At 41.9% G+C, this 20,608-nt stretch overlaps 1 protein-coding gene across 1 annotated transcript in view; it reads right to left on the bottom strand.

The window, feature by feature from the left end:
- klf5l (Kruppel like factor 5 like) overlaps positions 1-17,588 on the bottom strand; it is a 29,536-nt gene extending 11,948 nt beyond the window's left edge. The window contains exons 1-3 of the mRNA XM_080508619.1: positions 17,350-17,588; positions 3,733-4,672; positions 2,285-2,344 (exon numbers count right to left, since the gene is read on the bottom strand). Of these exons, the coding sequence (XP_080364745.1) occupies positions 2,285-2,344; positions 3,733-4,672; positions 17,350-17,493 (1,144 nt within the window). The 5' untranslated portion in view covers positions 17,494-17,588. The remainder of the gene's footprint in view (positions 1-2,284; positions 2,345-3,732; positions 4,673-17,349) is intronic.
- Positions 17,589-20,608: the final 3,020 nt, after the last annotated feature.

The raw sequence follows: 20,608 nt of genomic DNA on the forward strand, positions 1-20,608 counted from the left end.
AGGCTGAAATATTAAGTTTCAATTCCCTATCCACTGATACACCACATGATGCAGTAACGCTGTTACCCTGGTTAGCAGTTGGGTGTCAAAGGTCAGAGGGAGGGGTCACACTGAAATGGTAAAATGTGTGTAAATCAGTGACGACATGAAGTAATTCAAACCACCATGACAAATGATGGAAGGAGTGGTGTGGTGGATCAAATAACCTTGTAATCCACTGGTTTCCATTGTGACAAATGTGGCGTCGGCAAAGGTGTGCGCTCTACCGAGTGCCTCTTCTAGCTTCCATCTAAAATGGTAAGTATCAATCCCTGCCTATTCGCGGTTGGATTGGTGGAGGATAGGATCTTGTAGTGGCCTGGTGGAGGACGTGACTTGCGGCCTTCGTGGCCTTGGGAGAGGGAAGCATCCCCCTCCCCCCAAGTAGGTGTATGTGTGTGTGTGTTGGGGGGGATATGGGCACGGGTGTATACCCATCGAAATTGGGGTGGGTGGGATCTTCTCAATCTTCTCTCTCCTCTCGCTCTTTGAGTGTTCCCTCCCGGTTGTGTACAGCAGCCATGCAAACTTCTAATAAAGCAGCAACATGGGGAGACTCTTAGTCTCTGCCTGTTGCAAGAGTAAAAACTGTTCTGACATCAGAAGCCTCTCAATCACATCATATTGTCTGCCCAAGCTGCCCAACAGGACATGGGTTAAAAAATAAATAAATAAAATTGTCAATTTTTTATGTTATTGGCCGTCACAATATTGGTTGGGTCAAACATCTCAGTGAGCCAAGCTAGATATCGTTAGTTCACAAAATGTGTTGAAAAAAAGAGGTTAATAGAAAAAAAAAAAATGTTTCCCAACCAATTTACTGAATTACAAATTTAGATAAACGGAATCATGATTCGAAGCAACAGTAGCTCATAAAAATGGTGGAGAAACAAGAGCATTAAAATGAGGGTCTTGTGTGCTTCAAGGTCAAGTTTTCATTATGTTTCAAATGAAATTGCAACGTTTGTGCATTTCGTTTCAGGAAAAACTATGTCCATTTCCAGGAAAATGACAGGAATAAAAAAAACAATGGAGTTAGCATCATAGCAGGAGTCATGATGCTCTGAATAGGGGGGGTGGATAAAATTAGAATTTGCATGTAACAGGTTTAAATTGACCTTATTTATATACAAATCACATATATAATATCATTTTTTGATTTTCAGGTTGCTACTGCCTGCTACTGGCCATATAAGGAAAACCGCGTTTTGGGCGAATTTCTCGAATTTTGCCACTTTTGACAAGTTTTGTGATTTAATGGCTCAACAGTAACGTATCATATATTACATTCACACATTTGTCATGCTAATCAATGTTTTATTTGTTTATTTTAGGTAGTCTGAGACAAGATGGCTGCCAGTAGTACCTCCACTATTGGTCTTAGAAGCCAGGCTGCTTCAGACACGGACAATGAGCAAGCCAAGACAAAGAGAATGCGCGAGGAGGTGACTTATGCCAGGGACACATCCGTTTCGCTTCCCAGAAGTAGCCAAGTTTTCAGAATATTTGCCACTGTGGGACGAAAGAGAACAATGCTAACACCAGAACAATTTGGCAACAACCTCAAGATAGTTTTGGGGAAAACAACTGACAGATCCACTGTTACCTTGACAGAATTCCGTGCCGCGATGGAAAGACTGTCTGTTCAGCCATTATAATCATTAATAATGTGCATGCTATTGATTTTTTTTTGGTGTGTTCTAGTATAAACCATACCTTTTAGTTCATAAATGAACAAAATAAAACAAGTAATCACTATATTTGTACACAATGTTGAGACAGAGTCATTGTCCATTATCATATATAGCTGAAAAAAGTGTGCAAAAGTGTGATATACGCAGTACATCAAAACATGCCAGTAGCAGGCAGTAGCAGAACCAAAATTGAAAATGCAGGTTACTTGTGTGTTTTATATATAAATAAGGTCAAAATAAACCTGTTACACGAAGGTTTTGGGAAAAAAGGTCATTTATCCACCCCCCCTACTCTGAAAGCCGCCATGTTTGTTATTGTCCATCTTGTCCGTCAAATAAAGAGACGGAGTCAAAGCAATTTTGAAAAGTTCCACCTTGTGGGCAGTTTCCACACAATTGTTTTTTCAGTGTCTCCGAGCAGCGGCGTCCAAAACACACCAAAAGTTCTGCATTTGCCCTGATTCTTCCCTCCCCACCACAACAACACTTCAACTGAAGGTGATTCTAATGTTGTGGCCGACGACTGGAGTTCAAAAGGTCAGTTTTCTTACCTGTGTGTGTCCGTTGGTGTGCCTTCAGATGAGAGCTCTTTGTGTAAACCTTGGTGCAGCCTGAGAGGGAACCAGAGGAGGACGATGAGACAAGGAAGAGGCAATTCAAATAGAAAAGTATTCAGATTCCTGGATAAACACAGGTCTTACTTTTCTATAATTATATTTAACAAACATGTTGGTTGAAGAGTTTTAAACATTTCAACACACTAGAAATAAAGACGATAAAGTAAATTCTTCATGAGGTTTTTGCTGTAGTCTGGCTTCAGGCAGAGCAACTTTGTCATAAATTAAAATATAAATTTGCATGCGGTGTGTGTTTCTTCTTTGGGATTACAAAAGAACGACACTGACAGCAGAATGGACTAACTTGTTCGATTGGTTTTGACGAAACCAGTTTTAAATATCTATGCATTAATCAACCTATTCAATCTTTCCAGAATTTCCAGAGTGTTATTGCTGGAGATTTTGTTGGATTAGATTTGTGGTGTGTAGGACTATATGTGTGTCTGTGTGTGTGAAACCGCTTGGGATTCTGAAACAGTCTGGAAACAGTTTAAAGACTCATGTGTCGTCTCTGCTGCTCCACATTAAAGCCTTCTGTGTAACTGGAAACTACAGTAAATCTTTTTTAACTTTCAGTTTTGATTGAATGAAAAGTACATAAAGAGGATTTGTCATGGACAGCTGCTCTATTATTGATCTATTAATTTGTACATGGCATTTCAGGTGAAAACAATGAAGTTTCACGTTTATGTGGAAGCAATTTGAATATAATGTAGTTTTCATGTTGGACCACTAGTGGGTGCTGTTGTGGGTGATATTTCAAGTAAAAATGCATTGATTTTGTGCTTTTATTCATCGTTTTTACCTTGTAATTTCAGAGAAACGCGTCACTTTTAAATTGCCGTTTCAGAAAAGTTTTGCGTTTCCACTGCAACATTTTTAAAACAATGTCCAGCATTTCTGCTGTTTTCCATGGGAATGACAGAAATGCTGAAAACGATTTAGCCATGCTTGGCCACTAGTTGGTGCTGATGTTTGTTTTTGTAATGAATCCACTCACACACATGCAGCAGAGAACAACAGGCTCTAAACGGGCTCCAAGATGAATTGTTATTACGGTGACTGTCAAAATAAAAGTACCAAGTCCAGGAGGGTATGGACTTGGTACAGGTTTCCTCCATGGTGTCATGACACCACGGTGGAAACTTTGTTCAGATTTTCAAGCTACTGAGCATATGCAGAAGAACTATTTACTTCAGCTGTTGTGCTCATGTGCAGAAGCAGCATTTCAATGATCGATATGGGTCATTTTCAAAAAGTAGCTGTTGTCGTGTGAATGTTGCCTTCTAGTGAGTAGCGGCCCCTGCTGTAACATGGTGCTACACGCTGCGAGTCCGTCCATGTTAACCACAGTGGACGTTGAGGGTTTTCTCTCTACAGACCTGGGTAGTCACAGAAGTGGATCCTCCTCTTCTCCAGCTCGGGGTTGTTCCGCCGGTTGTATTTGGGTCCGGTCAGGACGCCCTGGCCGTGCGTCATCAGCAGAGCGTGAGGCGACAGCCCGCTGAGCTTGATCCCTCCCAGCGTGTGCTGGTAGGGCGGCGGCTGCTGCGCCAAGCCGTGCAGCTCCGCCTGGCCTTCCGGGCTGCCTGGCTGGGAGTTGGGTGGCGAGGGCGGCAGGCTGTGGGGTGCGGTGTGGTGTGGGGCGCCGTTGGGCGAGGCCTGGTAGTAGCTGTGGTGCGGCTGTAGCTGGTGCTCCGGCAGCATGTAGCCGCCGTTGGACGTGGGCAGGGCGATGCCGCCCAAGTTGAGCATGGTCCTGCTGCCGGAGGAACCGTGCGCCGACGGGCTGCTGTGCGATAGTGTCATGGTGAGATCGCCGCAGCTGCTGATGGGCATGTGGTAGACCTGAGGCTGTGGAGGCTGCGGGCCAATGTGGAGGTCCGTGTCCAGACTCTGCTGCTGCTGCTGCTGCTGCTGCTGGGATGCCGTAGAGACGCTCACCACTCCTGCTGAGCTCATGTCTGGCTTGATGAAGACATTATTGACGACCGGAGGCATGCTGAAGACGGAAGTGAAGTCCGGCAGGGCCTGGGTGCTGCTGGAGTGCGAGCAGGGCACCTCCAGGCCCGGCTCAGTCTTGATCTGCTGCGGGGTGAGGGTTTTGGCGTTGGACCGGTACAGGCCTGTGCGCAGGTGAGTGGTGCTTGGAAGGATGACGTTGATGTTGAGGCTGTAGGGAGTGTTGGGTTTGTCATCGGAGAAGTACTCGTCCACCACCGAGGCGCTCTCACGGCGGTACTTCTTGTCGTTCAGGTCAATGGAAGGATGGAGGAGTGGACTGTGGATCTGAGGAAGGTATTTGTCCAGTTCTAGTCGAGTCTGGAAAGACACAAACGAGAGGAGGTGCGTTACAGAGGTGACAAGAGAAACCGTCATGGTGTATTATCTGACACTGTCTCCTTTGGAATCTCGTATGAAAATCTTGTTTCCATCACCCTGCCTTTCCTCCCAGCTCATGTTTCTGTGGCAGCGCCTGGATGGACCGCCAAGAGGAGGATTAGCAAGAGACACCAGATGAGGGACTTCACCTCCGCCAAGCTTCATGACAGTGTTGCTGCGTGTTTTCATATCTGCAGTGTTTGAAGGCGTGTCAATCGGCGATTAAAGACAGTATGTGTTTTTTAGATTTCAGCGTGATAACGATGGAGCTCAAGTATAATCACATACACATCAAAGCTTTAGCCTCCATTTGCACAATGTTTCAAAACATCGATTTTGCATTTTGGAAAAGTTTTGAAAATGTTATCCGTTTACACAGGAAATGGTAGAAACATTGAAAACAATGTAGGTGCATGTTGGTGCTGTTGGTTGTTTTGGTAATGAAACCACACACACACACACACAGGACTAGGATAATAAACCCGCCGGCTTCAATCCATCCTGAAATTGTTTGTATTTCTTGCAACGTTTTAAGAAATCGATTGTGAACCAGCTTAAATATCATTGAGAAATTTCAACCTTGGGAGCAGGTTTTCAAAAAGTTGCATTTTCAGTGGCTCCAAGCTCTGTCTTGTCTTGTAAACAGACACCCATAACGCTATGAAACTTTTGTGTTTTCACTTGAAAAAGCCTCAAATAGTTATTTGGAAACACAACCTTTCTGCCAGTAATACACAGTACAATTTAAAAGTAATGGGAGTACATTCAACGTTGTGTGGCTGGCCTGGGTCAGGAGGAGAACGTCTGTAACAAAAGCAGCAGCTGAATTGACAAACAGCAGCCGCGACTTGAAAAACCAACAAACACGTCCGGGTCTTAAATCTTGTTTTGAGAAAAGACACACGATATAATTGAAGAAAACAAAGACAATGTGTGCTGAAATCTGGACTTTTGAGAAGTGACAGGACCGGACAGGCAGAGCACAGAGAGAACTAAACTACAGGTACCCCCCCCCTGTGTTTAAGTCCAGGAATTATGTGATCTTCATCCCTGATTAAATGCTGAGCATCAGCGTGTTTGTGTGGCTGCTATTCAGAGGCTATGAAGCAGACAGTGACTCCTTCAGAGGTGCACGAGCTGGAAAGAATCCACGAGGTCGAGACCACACACACACACACACACACACACACACACACACACACACACACACACAGAATTGCAAACATTTTGTATGTGTGCACGTGCACACAGACACAGGTGGAGAGTTCCCTCGGTGGGCGTGGTGACAGTCCGACGCATGAAGAGGAGGAGAAAAAAAAAGAAACTCACTTCATCAAACCACAACAAAGGCTGAAGGCATGAGAACAACGCAGTGAAACCTAAACACAGGCAGGTAAAAATAGAGCTGCCAGATGAATGTGACACACACACACACACACACGCACACGCACACACACCTCCCTCCTCCATCCAGCTCTTCTATTCCAACACAGGCTGGAAGTACTACAAGCAACGTAAAGTCTAATCTCAGCAGTTGTTTCTGAAAGCGATCCATTCAAGTGTTTTTACAGCTTAGATTCATATTTTGTTCGCCCTGAAAGCAAAACTCATGAACTCAATAACTGGCAGACACCTCCTGAACTGGACTGATGAGGTGTTGATGTGAGGGAGCCATCTTTTTCAGCTCGTTGACAGGACGTCTCCATTAAGTCGTGTTTTTCTGGTGAAAAAGTGATCCAACATGTTTTTTATGCATCTATCTTGCTTATCTGTTTCAGGATAATGAAAGGACTGTCATCAATTTCTGCTGTAGATGTTAAGCTTTGACTCTGAATGAGATAATTGACATAAAGGTGCTGATAAAACATTTAATTATGTACATAGTTGTATTCACTAAATCAAAACTTAGAATTGCGGCGAGTTTCACTGTGTAGGCTTCAGAGGTTCAATGCTTGGCAACCAAAGAAACAAATAAGTCAGACATTGTGCAGTCCGCATTCAACTAGGTTGTTATTAGACCCTCCAATGGCGGTCCTACAACAACCCAATTTCAGCGACTATGTTTGGACCACATTAGACGGTCCAATCACAGCCTCCATTCAGCCCCAATATAGTCATTGAAACTAGGCTTTGATGGAGCGACCAGGTTAAGCCCTAAAAACTCATGTCAGTGTTTGGTGGGACGGACAGAGACACTAAGACTCACACACGTATTCAACAATTTAGCCGAGTCACATGGATATTTTTACCAATGTTTGGCTATATATACACACTAATGGATCTTAATAGCTCATTTGAGGGTTTTATCATTTGTTTTTTCATTCTTTGTGTATTTCACCCACCTGATCTCCAGCTCTCGTCACTGAGCTGTCTTGGTTTATACATTTTAAACTACGTGTTTGAGAAGTGCTCTAGAAATCATTAGACAGAAAAATACTGAAACGCTCCCGTTTTGCATATTTTCAGAGCGACACTGAGGCTCAGCGAACCTCACGATGGAAACACGCCAACCCGTAAATCACACGAGCCGTTCCTCCCGTTTCAAATGCCTTTTTGATTAGGACTTGATGGCTTTAAGAGCAGCGGCACCTTCAGCTCTACGTAAACAAAGAAAACTTTTTCCTCTTGCACAAGGCGAGGGATAAAGTGTTTTTATGAAAGAGGGCGGTTGGTGTGAGTTGGATCCATTAAACAGACCTGGCGGCCTCAAAGCGGCCTGGTTGATGAACTACAGTTTGAGTATTGTGTGTCGATGGAGGAGAAGAAAGAAAGAGACGGAGTCGGTTAATAATTGGAGAACAGGTACAACTGCTGTGCTATGAACACTTTGGCCCGATAACGACGTTTCTTATCAGCTGCCTTCGGGTTTACAGGATCCAGGGGGAGTTTCCACACTTCCGGCCGGTCCGACATCCATCCTTAAAGGACCTTTGTCAGCTCTGGCCCCGGGTCCAGGCTGCGGCTCATTCTTTACATAACTGCAACGACACTTACAAGGCAGGTACTTACTTCTGATCCATCCCAGCCAGAGGAACGAGGGTTTCTCTTTCAGTGTGCTGACGGTATAAAAATCAAGCCACAGTTATAAACAACAACAACAGACTATGAATGAAGCTTTACCAGACACTGTTGGTTTTAAGTGTTTAACTAGCAGGAGAAACGTTCTGCTCCATATTGCCGACGGATCATAACAGCTTTAACAATCAGATCCTATAATGTGAAAAACATGAAGTCATCATATCTGCTGTGACTGGTATTTTCCATTTAGTGTGCTGACTGTATGAAAACCAGCCTGCAGAGATTGTAAAAACTGCGTGTGACTGAGCCACAACTCTCAACGTGAGGCCAGCATTTGCTGACAGAGTTGTTGGATGCAGCTGACACAACTTTGAAAAGACAGCTTGAGGGTTTTAATCCCCAGAACCGTTTCTCACTCGACACACTGAGGGATTGTTTACACGGCAACAGTACTCAGAAAACAACTTTCTGAAGATTCTCCCAAGGTGGAACATCAGAAATGCTCAGGGCCCACGTCATTGAAGACAGTGGAAACACGACTTCTGCACTTGCTCTGAACGAGGTTTCCTCCGTGGTGTCATGACTCCCAGTCCATATTCTGCTGGACTTGGCACTTTTATTTTGACAGTCACCATAATAACAATCCAACTTGGTGGTCTATCCTCTAGAACAGGGGTGGCCAACCCTGGTCCTCGAGAGCCGCAGTCCTGCACGTTTTAGACGTCTCCTCACATCAATACAGCTGACAGCAATTAGTGGCTCCTTGTCCAGCTTCCTGCAGAGCCTCATCATGATAACAGGTGTGTTTGAGCAGGGAAACATCTAAAACCTGCAGGGCTGCGGCTCTCGAGGACCAGGGTTCCCCACCCCTGCTCTAGAATGTCCGTGTTCTCCTGTTGTTAGTGTTTCTAGCCCATTGATCTCTGCTGCATGTGTGTGGTTTCATTACTAAAACAAACAAACAGCACCTACTAGTGGCCAAACATGAAAACTACACAATTTTTCAACGGGCCTGAGTAAAAACACAGAGACTTCCAACTGTGAGAGATCTATAAAAACCAGGATGGATAGAAATCTCTTGAAAACCACAACAGGCCGTTAAATCCCGACACCGTGTCCATCAGACCTGCTGCTGCGCTTCCTTTATGGCCTCGAGGAATGCAGAGCCGTGGTGACCATTGGGATTTCCACTAAAACACACCCTGGACTTGGACGGGGCCTCTTGTCTGTGGGCTGTGAATCAACACAGCGGGAATTATGAAGGGTCACTGCAGTGAAAACAAAACCTTTGCGACATTGCTGAAGTTTTATGGCTGCCGATGAACGGGGAGATAGTGGAGCTTTGTTTTGGCTTCTAAGGACAGTGACGAATTAAGAAAAAGTGTCCAGAACTTTTTAGCTGGAGATCTGATTTGACTGTCTTGAGAAGGAAAAGAGAAGGAGTTATTAAGATGGAGGCTGATTAAATAACACACTTCATTTAAACGGGTGGTCATGTGAAAGTCGACGCATGTCTAATTATGACTGTTTGAATGTTTTCATGCACATTCATTAAATCCACATATGTGAAGCAGCATAAACATTCAACAACTTGTTAAAAACTCCGAAATGTGCACACATCAAACAGAAAACGCTGGCTTAATGTGTGCTGACATGCATGTAATGACATGAGTATTCTTGTCTTTGCATGTGAGCGTAACATTTGCACTAAACTGCCTGATAAGCTGTGTTATGTGGAACATGTCAGAACTTTTCTCCTCTGAAATTAGATGCAACCAAGCCTCAAAAGGAGTGATTCCCAACAAAATAGGTATTAAGTTTAAGCTTTTACATTAAAAGGTCCCATATTATGGAAAATCCACTTTATAATAGTTTTCTATCAGTTTTAATAAAATTACCATACATTTTTTATCCTCGCAAACGCTACTAGAAAACAGACATGTAGCAAGTGTACACAGACACAGCTTATTAGCATTTAAAAGTACAGCCACAGAAACGGCTTGTTGTCAGTGGAGCTCACTGGAGGGACTTTTAGACTGACACTGATGTGACATCATTGAAAAAACTATGATATAGAACCATTAAAAATGGTCTGCGGTGAGAGAAAACATGGCGGCATGTTAGCTTGGAGACAAAAATGAATCTGTCAAAAAGACAAAAAAAAAGAATATACCAATGGAGTCAATGGATGAAAATAGAGCCAAATTAATCTTTTGTGGTGGAAAAAGTTTAAAGAAACTCATCATTAGAGAATATAACAAAGTGTGTCATGATGTTCTTTCAACTGTTTCTTTTTGTACTGCAGGATGTAGTCGGGGGTTGACGAGGGTCATAATGGTAAACATCTGGGTCCTTTCAGAAAAATGTTGGAAATCACTGGTCTGCTGGACATAGCAGGACTCTGAGTGATGCATATCCTCCATGTAGGTGCAAACAGACATCCTGCAGTTGGAAAAGCATTCAATTTCAGTCAACATATACTGAAAAACTAAATGTTTAGATGCACAATAATTACAATTAACCAGGCAGGAAGTCAATAGTGTGACTGCAAATGCTGCATATGTTCAATGTTGGTACAAAATCAACATGTTGCATGTAAGAATGTTTTAATCATATCAGATATATTAAATATAAAGGGGTACAAATGTTCATGCACACAGTCAAGCAAACTGCAGGACGTTTTGTTTTTTTGTCGTATTGATGTTTTTTGGCTAAAAAGCTTGATGTGCACATGAACACAATATAAACATGATGCAGGAGAAATTTCACAAACTGTGTTCATTGTTTGCAGTATCTGTGGGGTTACGGTGAATAATACAGTGAATAAGTGACTCGTAACAAAGTGCAACATCAGCATGTATTTCATCCGACTGTTGTGAAAACAACAGTAAACAAAAAGTAAAGTCCTACTCCAGTATTGTTCATCCCTGTTCAAACTTCAGCCGCACATTAACCTGCAAAATCTTATTTCTATTTATTAGTCCTTGCAACACTGAGCAGAAAGGGTTTAGCTGAAGGTTGAGTATTGGGTTAAATAGTCCTAAACTACATGTTGGAAGACGTGGAAGCTTCTTCGTCTCACCACAAAGTGACTTCATCTTTTGTTTTCACTTGGTGGAGCAATTTGGGCTGTTTTCCCAGACGAGCCGGGGGTAAACGGTGGAGGTTATTAAAGAGATTTGCAGACCTCAGGTATTGGGAAAGAGCAGAATGTGACTGTCTGCGGGCACGACGGGTGCAGGCCATCAGCGCTGAGTCAGGTTTGAATCTGTCTGCCAGAGGATCACGTCAATCTGTGAGCTTCAATGCACATCACATTCAGGAGATTAAATCCCTGTGCATCAGCCAGCGATCTGTTTCACTTCTAAAACCTAATCTCTAATCCTTCATCACACTCGTTCCTCAATAATGATCCTGAAGCTGTGCAACATGTTTGATATTTTGCTTCTTGTCTGGACATGTGGGAGCGTTTGGCTCGTTGCACACACTGATGAACAAACGTAACCAGAGTTAAGATTAAGCCTCCGTTTACATGACCATGTTTCAAGGGAAAATGCTTCATTTTTGGCGTTTTTGTGTCAGAAAAGTTTTGAAAACGATGTAGTTAGCATGCCAGGCCACTAGTTGGTGCTATTTTTGTTTTTGAAGTGAAACCACACACACATGCAGCGGACCACAATGGGCTCTAAACACTAACAACCTGTACACCGACACCCAAGTGGACAGATGACCAGGTTAAATTGTTATCACCATGACTGTCAAAATAAAAGTACCAAATCCCAGGAGAATCTGGAATGCGAGTCATGACACCACAGAGGAAATATTGTTCCAATTGTCCAGCTTGTGAGCATGTGCACAAGCCTCAATCAATGTCTGCACAACCTGTACATCACACACGAAGCCAATCAGCTGAATTTGGAGACAGAAGTGTAAAAATAAAAGAAATTAGGTTGAAAAAACCCCCATAACTGTGCATCCATTCTCAATTTCCATCAAGACCAAGAGTTCTTAGTGGGATATTCGTCTGCGCTCTTCAGAGCCAAAGCAGGGATGATTAGTTAAAAACAATCAATGTTTTCTTTGAACATTTGATCATCTCCTTGGTGGTTTGGCTGGAATGGAGCCTCTTGGGGTGGTTTGACATTTGACACCCCAGGTTTAAATCCAAAGAAACCTACTTCCCTTGTCTTACGAGGAAGGCTGGCAAGCGAAGATATTTGTAATCATGCAAATCAGCCGCATGTGTTGTCCTGGAAGTCAAATTATTAGTCAAACCTAAAGCCCTCCGAGAGGAACCGTGTGGAATTAAAAGGTCCAAAGCATGATGTCAAACATGAGCACATGAGGAAAACCCTACCCCGTGACAAATAAAACCCAGCTTGTGAGAAAAGAAACAATAAACTTTAAATCCATATCTGTGTATCGATCTTCCGGAAACATGAAGCGTGAAGCCTCAGAGTTACTCTGTAACCTCACCTGTCGTCTGTTCTCCGTCTGACAGGAAACTCACCGCTGATATAATATCACAAGAATCTGGCAAGCGGTTTCATATGAGTTACTTATTCCATCATTACTCCTGATGGAGAAGAAATGCATTTCTTTTGTCAGAACAGTGACACGAAACAAAGAAAAACAATTGGCTGAGACGTGTCGTCAAAACAGCTCTCTGTTGATAAAAAGTAAAGCATGACTCTGAAGTTGAGTGTCCCAGCTCATCTGCAGCTGCGACACTGTGACTGTCAAAGTGAGATTTCTGGACTTGTTTCCACAAAACAAGTTGTTCCGCAGCCTTGCATTGTGTCGGGCGTTTTGACTGGCAACACTTCACTGTTTTCAGACGTGTTTTTAGAGTAAATAACAAATCCAATGTGGCAAAAATGGTCTGTAATGAAAGCGTTCAGTCCCTGTGGCCCGTTAAGGTCATATCTTAAAGTAGTGATGCAACTAAGTCCACTTCACCACGTCTGAACACAATAAAATACACACAAAACTTTTGTTGCATCTTGGGCACCTAAAATTCACAACAGTACCCAGAGTCACTGGGAAATGTTTTGAGAATGTCTCCCCAAGTGGAACCTTTTAAAAATGCTCCAACTTCTGTTTCCGAGTAGACAGCAGAACGTTGCTACTGCACATGTGTACCACGGCCATAGTAAACGGCTGTTGTTGCAAATAAGGGATAAGACTTTTTGAAAATGCTTTGTCTCCATGGAAACAGAGGAAATGCTACTTCTTGAAAATGCACAAATCCGTTTCCATAAAAATGGGGTAAAATGTGTGTGTGTGTGGTTTCCATAAAAAAAACAACCAACAGCACCAACTAGTGGATCAACATGTGAACTACATCATTTTCAGCGTTTGTGCCGAAATGGACACCGGTTTACAAAATGTTGCTGTGTAAACATGAAACTTTTCTGGAACAAAAAATGCAAAAACTATTAGTTCTCACTTCAAATGTTGTGTAAACAAAATCTAAATGCAAGTTTTACAGTGGAAATGATCAAACTTGTCTTCAGTTCATTCGCCATGTGTTACCCAAACACTCATATATTGTTAAATACTCCAATGTTTGGTTCCCTGGCTGACTAATGTTCAGTTTCTGAACCAAGCCCTTGATTATAACTCAACCATAAATAAATTAAAATAAAGGAAAAGAGAGAGGGTTAAATTGAATGTGTACAGAAATGTGTGAATTTAAGAATTCCACAGAAAAGTTTTAATAATGATAGAAAGTTACATTCATACTGATCATGAGATGTAGGGAAAAGGAAGTTATACTTCTTTATAACATTTGAATTACACTTATTATGATTTTATATCCAAGTCACAAAAACCTTGTTAGATGCTAAATTATTTCATTAATAGTCACATGGTTGGTTGTAAATAAAGATATCCTTCCAGATTTAGTGACAGTGGGAGTACATGTAACTCATTTGAGAACATCTACAGGACCTTTTCCCAGACAGATCGCCTCTGGACACAAATGTTTCTCAACAAGTGACTGTAAAATGATAGAAATAACTCAAGTAAGATGACAGCACGGCTTTGTGTTCCATCTATAAAGACTCCCATTATGCAAATTCCCTTGCTAAAGGTTTTCCAACACTAATAATCATCTCCATACCTGGAATGACTCCTCTCTCTCCCTGGCTTGTTCCAGTTCTTAAAAAGTCTGTTGCTCCTACCAGCCAATCAGAAACCAAACCCTATAAAGTGTCATCAGGGGTTTAGCCAATCACAATCAAGGTAGGCCCTCACTTTGACTCCTCCCACAATCGGGCAGCTTTGCTCCGGCACATGGCGCCACGAGAGGAAGTACTTCCTCCTCTCCCCAAGATGGGCGTGTGTGGGCGGAGCCAGTCCAGCTCACACAGACACAGCAGATTCTGAATGCAACTCCTATGATCTGATATTCTAATGGAGGAAAATCAAGGAAAAGCAATAAACGTTGAATACAAGGTTTCTGGACCAACGGGACCCACGTGAAAGATTTGAAATGTTGTAGAATATGACCCCTCTAAAGACTGCGGAATTCATGCAGTGTCTCGGAAGGAATGCAAGAGAAACCTCTGCAGTTTACCGGGGTCACTGTCAAATAAAGTCAGAGTCATTGCCTGAAAGTACATTTACACCACGTCACAGGGTTCAGTTTCACAACGTGAGCTCAAGTTCATTTCCTGAAGTTTGTGAGGAAACACAGATATGGTAGATGTTACAGGACAATCTTCCAGCAAACCAAACCTCTTGTTCAACCGCGAGTCTAAAGAAGCTCCAACTGGTCCAGTGAGGCCTGGAGTCCTGCTAAAACTATAAAGTACTGCGCTTTTCTCATGAGCTCAGCCATGATCATCCTCCCTCCCTTGTTCTCTCACTCCCTGGCTGGCTCCCTCCCCCTACCTGCCTCGGGGCAGTTAATGGAGATACGGGCCCTGCTCAGACAGGTCGGGCCACATGCGGCTGTCACGACACCGCAGAGTTAAGTCAAACGCTCTTTAAAGCACCAACACAATGACAAAAAGACCTGTCTGGGAAGAAAAAAGAAAGTGAAAAAAGAACAAGAGGTGAGGGAGCTTTTCAACCACGCAAAAAAAGAAGAAAAAAAATCAGCATTTTATGAGAAAATAAGTGAGCGAACAGACTGAAATGAGCTCCTTCTGTTTGTTTTTTTCTCCCACAAATGGAGCTGCGGTTGTGTGTTTGAGGAACCGACAGCCTGATAGTTGGAGGTAAAATAAAGAGCAGCTGAGGTCGACCTGCTCGAGCTGCAGCTGGCATTCATTTGCCTGAGGGGGGTAACTATTTCATTTAACCTGCTTTCTTTGTGCTTCACAACTTAACGTTTTGCATAAAAGCAGGGATGTTAAAGCGGCGAGACGCGAGTGAAAGAAAGCGGCTGAATTCAGGCGATTTCACCTGGAGCCAAACTGCAGGTCCCACAGCAGAAGTGACATAAAGGAAGCTCACGTGAAACGGCATCACAGGTGCGTTCAAGATCGCAGGATGAAAGCTTCTGTACGGCATCGAGAACATTTAAAACCTGACAAACACGTCGAGATTTGGCCTGCCGTCAATGATTGACAGCCATAAAAGTGACGCCGCTCGGCTCAGCTCTTCAGCTCTGTTACAAAGTGATTCATGGAATCCTGCATGCACACAAACTAGCTTGGGCCATAAAATACTTTGTGTTTATGACCGTCGTTATGCCCCACATTCATCTGGTACATAGCGTCTTGTACGTTAAACTGAAGAATTTAAATAGCTAGATGAGAACAGCTCCCCAAGGAAAATCCTTTCAGCTTCGCTGGATTGATCAAATCCTGGATCTTAACTCACCAAGGTGATATAGGACCAGTACTGTACATCTTTTTTAACCCCTTATCTGGTAAATGACCATATATGGTAACTTCCTCATTCCTCCTCATTACAACTTCTGAATAAATCTTCATTTAAGTACATAACTCTCATGTGAAAAATGCTAACATATGCACATAGTAGGTCATAATATAGGTTTCATTTATTTTTTTCTCCAAATAAGAGATGAAATTGTTGGATGTTAGTCATCAAAAACAATCCAGCAAGAAATGCATTGTCTAATATTTTAGTTTTTAGTTTCTAAAAGAATTGAGGTTTTGTCCATTTCCATGCTCCAGATCAAGTTTTAATATACTGTACATCAAAAGGTCAAAAAATAATTTGTATGCATTTTAAATCAACTTGAAAGCCTTAAATGACAGTTATTCCACATCGTAGACCAACAAGAACAAATGAGTCAAACTGATTTCCTCTCAGGAGCCACAATCATTCCTGTTTGATCTCACTTACACTGGAACAGTAAAATTATAGCAGGAATACCTGTAATCTAGTTTTAGTCAAGCGAGGCATTAGTAAATACTGAAAATGTTCATATTCAATGCACTTTTTTGTCAAAAAAACATTCTGAGCAATGTTTGGTTTGAAAAATGTGAATAAGAGTCACATGGATGAGATGGAACCTTCTGGCCTCAGATTCATTCATCGGACATTAAATATCAATGCTGATGGATGTTGTGGCTGCTGAGTCAAATCTCTGCAACTCCAACATTCCCCCCCATGTCCACGACGCACAAACACGCAGAAATGTTTGTGAGCTGCTGAAAGATGCTGACGGGTCGGTGGTGGAAGGCCACGAAGCCAATTCAAAACAGCTCGAGCATGTGACAGCTTCCATCCCGAGGATAGATCAAAATCATAAACCCAAACTACTCCATCAGCGATCACGCATCACATTAATGTGTGTAAACAGAAGCAGACAGAGGATGGAGGATCACCTGTGAAGCAGTGGATTGTTTTTGTGGCGGGTGTCCTGATGTGCCACCTATTTACCAAATAGCTGGCAGCAGATCAAACCCAGCACCTTCCACAGGTGTTTGGTTTCTGTTTGCACTGTGTCCAGATCATGCAGGACCATCATACAATCCTCTGCCATTTATCTTTAATGCAGCGGTCGTGTCTATGCTACTGGTCACACGTTTGTGTTGCTGAGGGAAGCAGAGATGTTCAATTTAGATGGGATTTAATATTTTAGATGCTATTTTAGTTGGTCTTTTAGTTCTTCGTAGGTTGGGAACCAGCAAAGTAAATGTCTATCTGTATATATGACAATAACCATCATGAAAAACTAAACCTTTTTGCACTGTGCATTAAAGCAGAATGTGTGATTGTGTAGGTAAGAGGTGATAATCTAAGTTTGAAGACAAAGCATGACCTTTGCTCTCCAACTGGAACAAGATCAAGAATCACAACTGGTCTCATAGTAAATTAAGACTGCAGAGAGTATGATGCATGTGTGAAGGTAATTAAATCAATCTTTCTTGCAAGATGAAATCAAGTTGGATGCGTCTTGTGGCCTGCAGGTCCAGAAGTGAGTGTTTTCTCAACCTGTCAGGTGTCTCCAGGACTTTAACCTCCCTTTCCTCCTTCCCCAGGTGAGCAGCAGGTAAAGTCACATTAAAACCAGCCAATCACAGCACAGACAGCTACTTCCTAATTGTAAGAGTTTGAATGTCGAGGAGAGTCCCCGGAGCCCCGAGCCTCCACAGCGGGAGGTCGCTGCTTCCTACCGTGGGTTTGACGTCCTCGAACACGGACGGGTCCTCGGCTCCGTCCGCCCCTCCGGACATCCGCACCGGCTTGAGCTGCGTGAAAACCGCCCGTTCTTCGGGCGTCTGCGGCGGATTCATGGCCAGGCCGACACTCGCTGCCATTCAAAGCGTCTTTATCTTTTACAAGCGTCTCCAAAATGTGCACACAGAGGTAATAACGTCAACTTGTACCCGCCGCAGCGCCACTGACACCTCGGTAATCCGCGGCCCACAGGTAGAGTTTACCTGAACTCAAGTACCGACCTGCCACCTGGATGAGACGGACGCGCTGCGCTCAGCCAATCAGAGCCGGCCACAGGGGGGCCGTCCAATCAGCTGCGAGCGGGGGGGAGGGACGCACCTGAGAGAGAAGGAAAACAACCCGAGGGAATTATGCCAGGTATTATTACTCCTCCAACTGCAGGAAAATAATGTATTATTCACCCTAAATGGACGCCCTTTTATGTCGTTTACATTCAGACCTTTAAGTATGATATTTGTAATCGAGTACATTCCAGTCACACAATGAGCCATACTGATAAAATAAGTAGTAAAATATATACGACATGGGTGTTAAACATGTGGTGTGTGGACCAGCAGTGGCCCTTCAGAAGGTTCATTTGTCCAGTAGCGTTGTGGTTATAAATAAAAATACTTGGATTTACATTTTTTATATATATATATATATATATATATTTTTTTTTTTTACAAACTGACACCTTGCCACTGAAATAATGAAATAATCCCATAATCTTACATTTCAGATGTTTTAGATGAACTGTTAGATCTTTTGTCATCAAAATACAAAATTCTGTAATCATTCCGTCTATGTCTCCATGGAAACAGAGGAAAATGCAACTTATTGAGAATACTACACACTCTGTTCATTTGCAATCATGTACATTCCAGTCACAATAAAATACAACTGAGTCACATTGATAAAGTACAGCAAGAAAATATATACAGCAGCGGTGTTAAACATGTGGCTGTGGGCCAGTTGTGGAACGTCACAAGGTTCAATCCGGCCCACGATGTTGCAATTATTTTGAAAAAAAAGAAAAAAAGAGACCCCGAAGCTTTCACTAAATTATACATCGATAAACATTTTGATCAAGTTTTAATTTTTTGCCACAATATTTTGGATATATTTTGCTCCTCAATCAAACTGAAAATATGTTGCTGCGCAAAATTAAACAAACAAACAGACCAACCAACCAACCAAAAAAGAAAGAAAGACATTTTTATAAGAACTCTTAACTCCTGGCTTAAAAAAGACTCAATAACTTAAAGGAAATTGTTAAAACTACAAGAAATGATAAAACTGTAAAACAGAATTAAAAAAATGTAAGTGACTAAAATTTCTAAAAAAAACAAAACTTAGAAATCAACAAAAAATATACAAAACTGCTGCAAAAAAAGCCAAAATGGTTAAAACGGCTAAAATGTAAAAATCGTCACAGAAATGCTCAAATAATAGGGTGAAACGGCTAGAATCTGCTTGTAATTGAAAGTTCATAAATACAATATAAAATACAGTTTTGTACTTACTGTGTATCCAATCCCTTTATATAAAACAGTTAAAGTACAGCAATATAATATAAACAGCAGGGCTGTTGAAATGTGCAGCCTTTGGGTAGAGGAACATTGGAAGGTTCAATCCGGCCGATGACATTGCAGTTTTAAGGAAAAATAAACAACTTGAAGTTTTTTGTTGACTTAGTGGGGATTGGGGTGTTTTATTATAAGTATAGGACGCAATAAAAGAGCAACACCTGAGCTGACGGATCAGTGACGCTGTGGCTTCGTGGGAATGAAGAAGCATTCAAATCAAAGCCACGTTGCCAGAGGATTTGTCAAAATGTGAACAATGCCTCTTTTGAAAGATTGGACGTGTCACTGTATTTTCTACCAGGAAACATTCTTGAAAATTGTGCAATATTATATTATATTAGGTAATTTATGGGCGGCTCGGCAAAATAATCCATGAAATCCATTTACTGTTTGTGTGTTATATTTGTGTTTCTCTGTGCATGTACTGGATATAATAAATATGTATGCCTCGATAGGTCTCTGTATATTCGATGTAGATTTATTTATTTATGTAGATCATATAAATACATTTTCTTCACCATAATAATAATAATAATAATATTAATAATAATAATAATATTACATTGACATTCCAATCATTTATGGTCCAAATTTTCAACTTGTTAAGTTTTTGTAAGAAATATTTACTGGAATGTAATGTATTTTTTTTTGTAATAGTTTGCACCTGAACAATATTGTCAAAAAATCCTATTCTTGTGTTATTTTTATCTGATTTTATTATTTGCACTCACTCTGAATCCAGTCAAGCTCTATTTGGCAGGATTGCCTGAACTAAAATTTGTTTTAAAATGACACAGATTATTTAGACCATTAAACAACAGGCTGGTGAAAGAGTGAAGCCTCGCCACGGGGAATAGTAACAGCAACGTAAATAGTTGTTTGAAGGTTAAAAGAGAGAAAACTGAAAGATTATAAGAAACCAGCTGAGCAAAAATCAACCACATCAATGTGTCACTTTCCATTTCTCCCAGCGTGTCAGATAATGAAGCAACACACCTTTTAGCTGAACAAATATGCAAATGAGTGTTCTTATTTCTATAAACAGGCCCTGTCCTCACTCGAACCTAATTGCAGTTACCATTGTAAAACATTAAAATGAAGTTTCAAACCACTACTGGAAGGTAACTAGTTACTTGTTGAATGACATTTTTCACTGCTTCCAGTTTGAGTCCTGATATTGTGTCCATAGATGTATTATTTTAGTGTTTCTGTTGGTATGAGTTATGGCCTAATTAAGATTCTATATCATCTCAGAATGGTGTCTGTGAACTAGTGATGGAAGAAGAAGAAGCAAAGCAGCAGAAACATTTACAACATGCAGAAATACATTTAGGCTCCGATTCCACAACAAAGTTTTAGTGAAAACACCGTTTTTAACTCTTCTATTTACTAAAGTCTACAGTGAGGGCTGTTTCTAGACACTGCCATGCCCCCCCCCCACCTCTCTCTCTACCCCTCTCTCTTCTTTCTACTTCTACCTATCTCTTCCTCTCCGTCTCTACCTCTCTGCCTCTATCTAACTCTACCTCCCTCTCCTGCTCTCTCCCTATTCCTCTTTCTCTACCTCTGAGCCTGTCTTCTTCTCCCTCTCTCATCAGCCTCTCGCTACTTCTACCTCTATCTTTCT

Source organism: Blennius ocellaris, assembly GCF_963422515.1.
Source record: "Blennius ocellaris genome assembly, chromosome: 14".
Classification (NCBI taxonomy): domain Eukaryota; kingdom Metazoa; phylum Chordata; class Actinopteri; order Blenniiformes; family Blenniidae; genus Blennius; species Blennius ocellaris.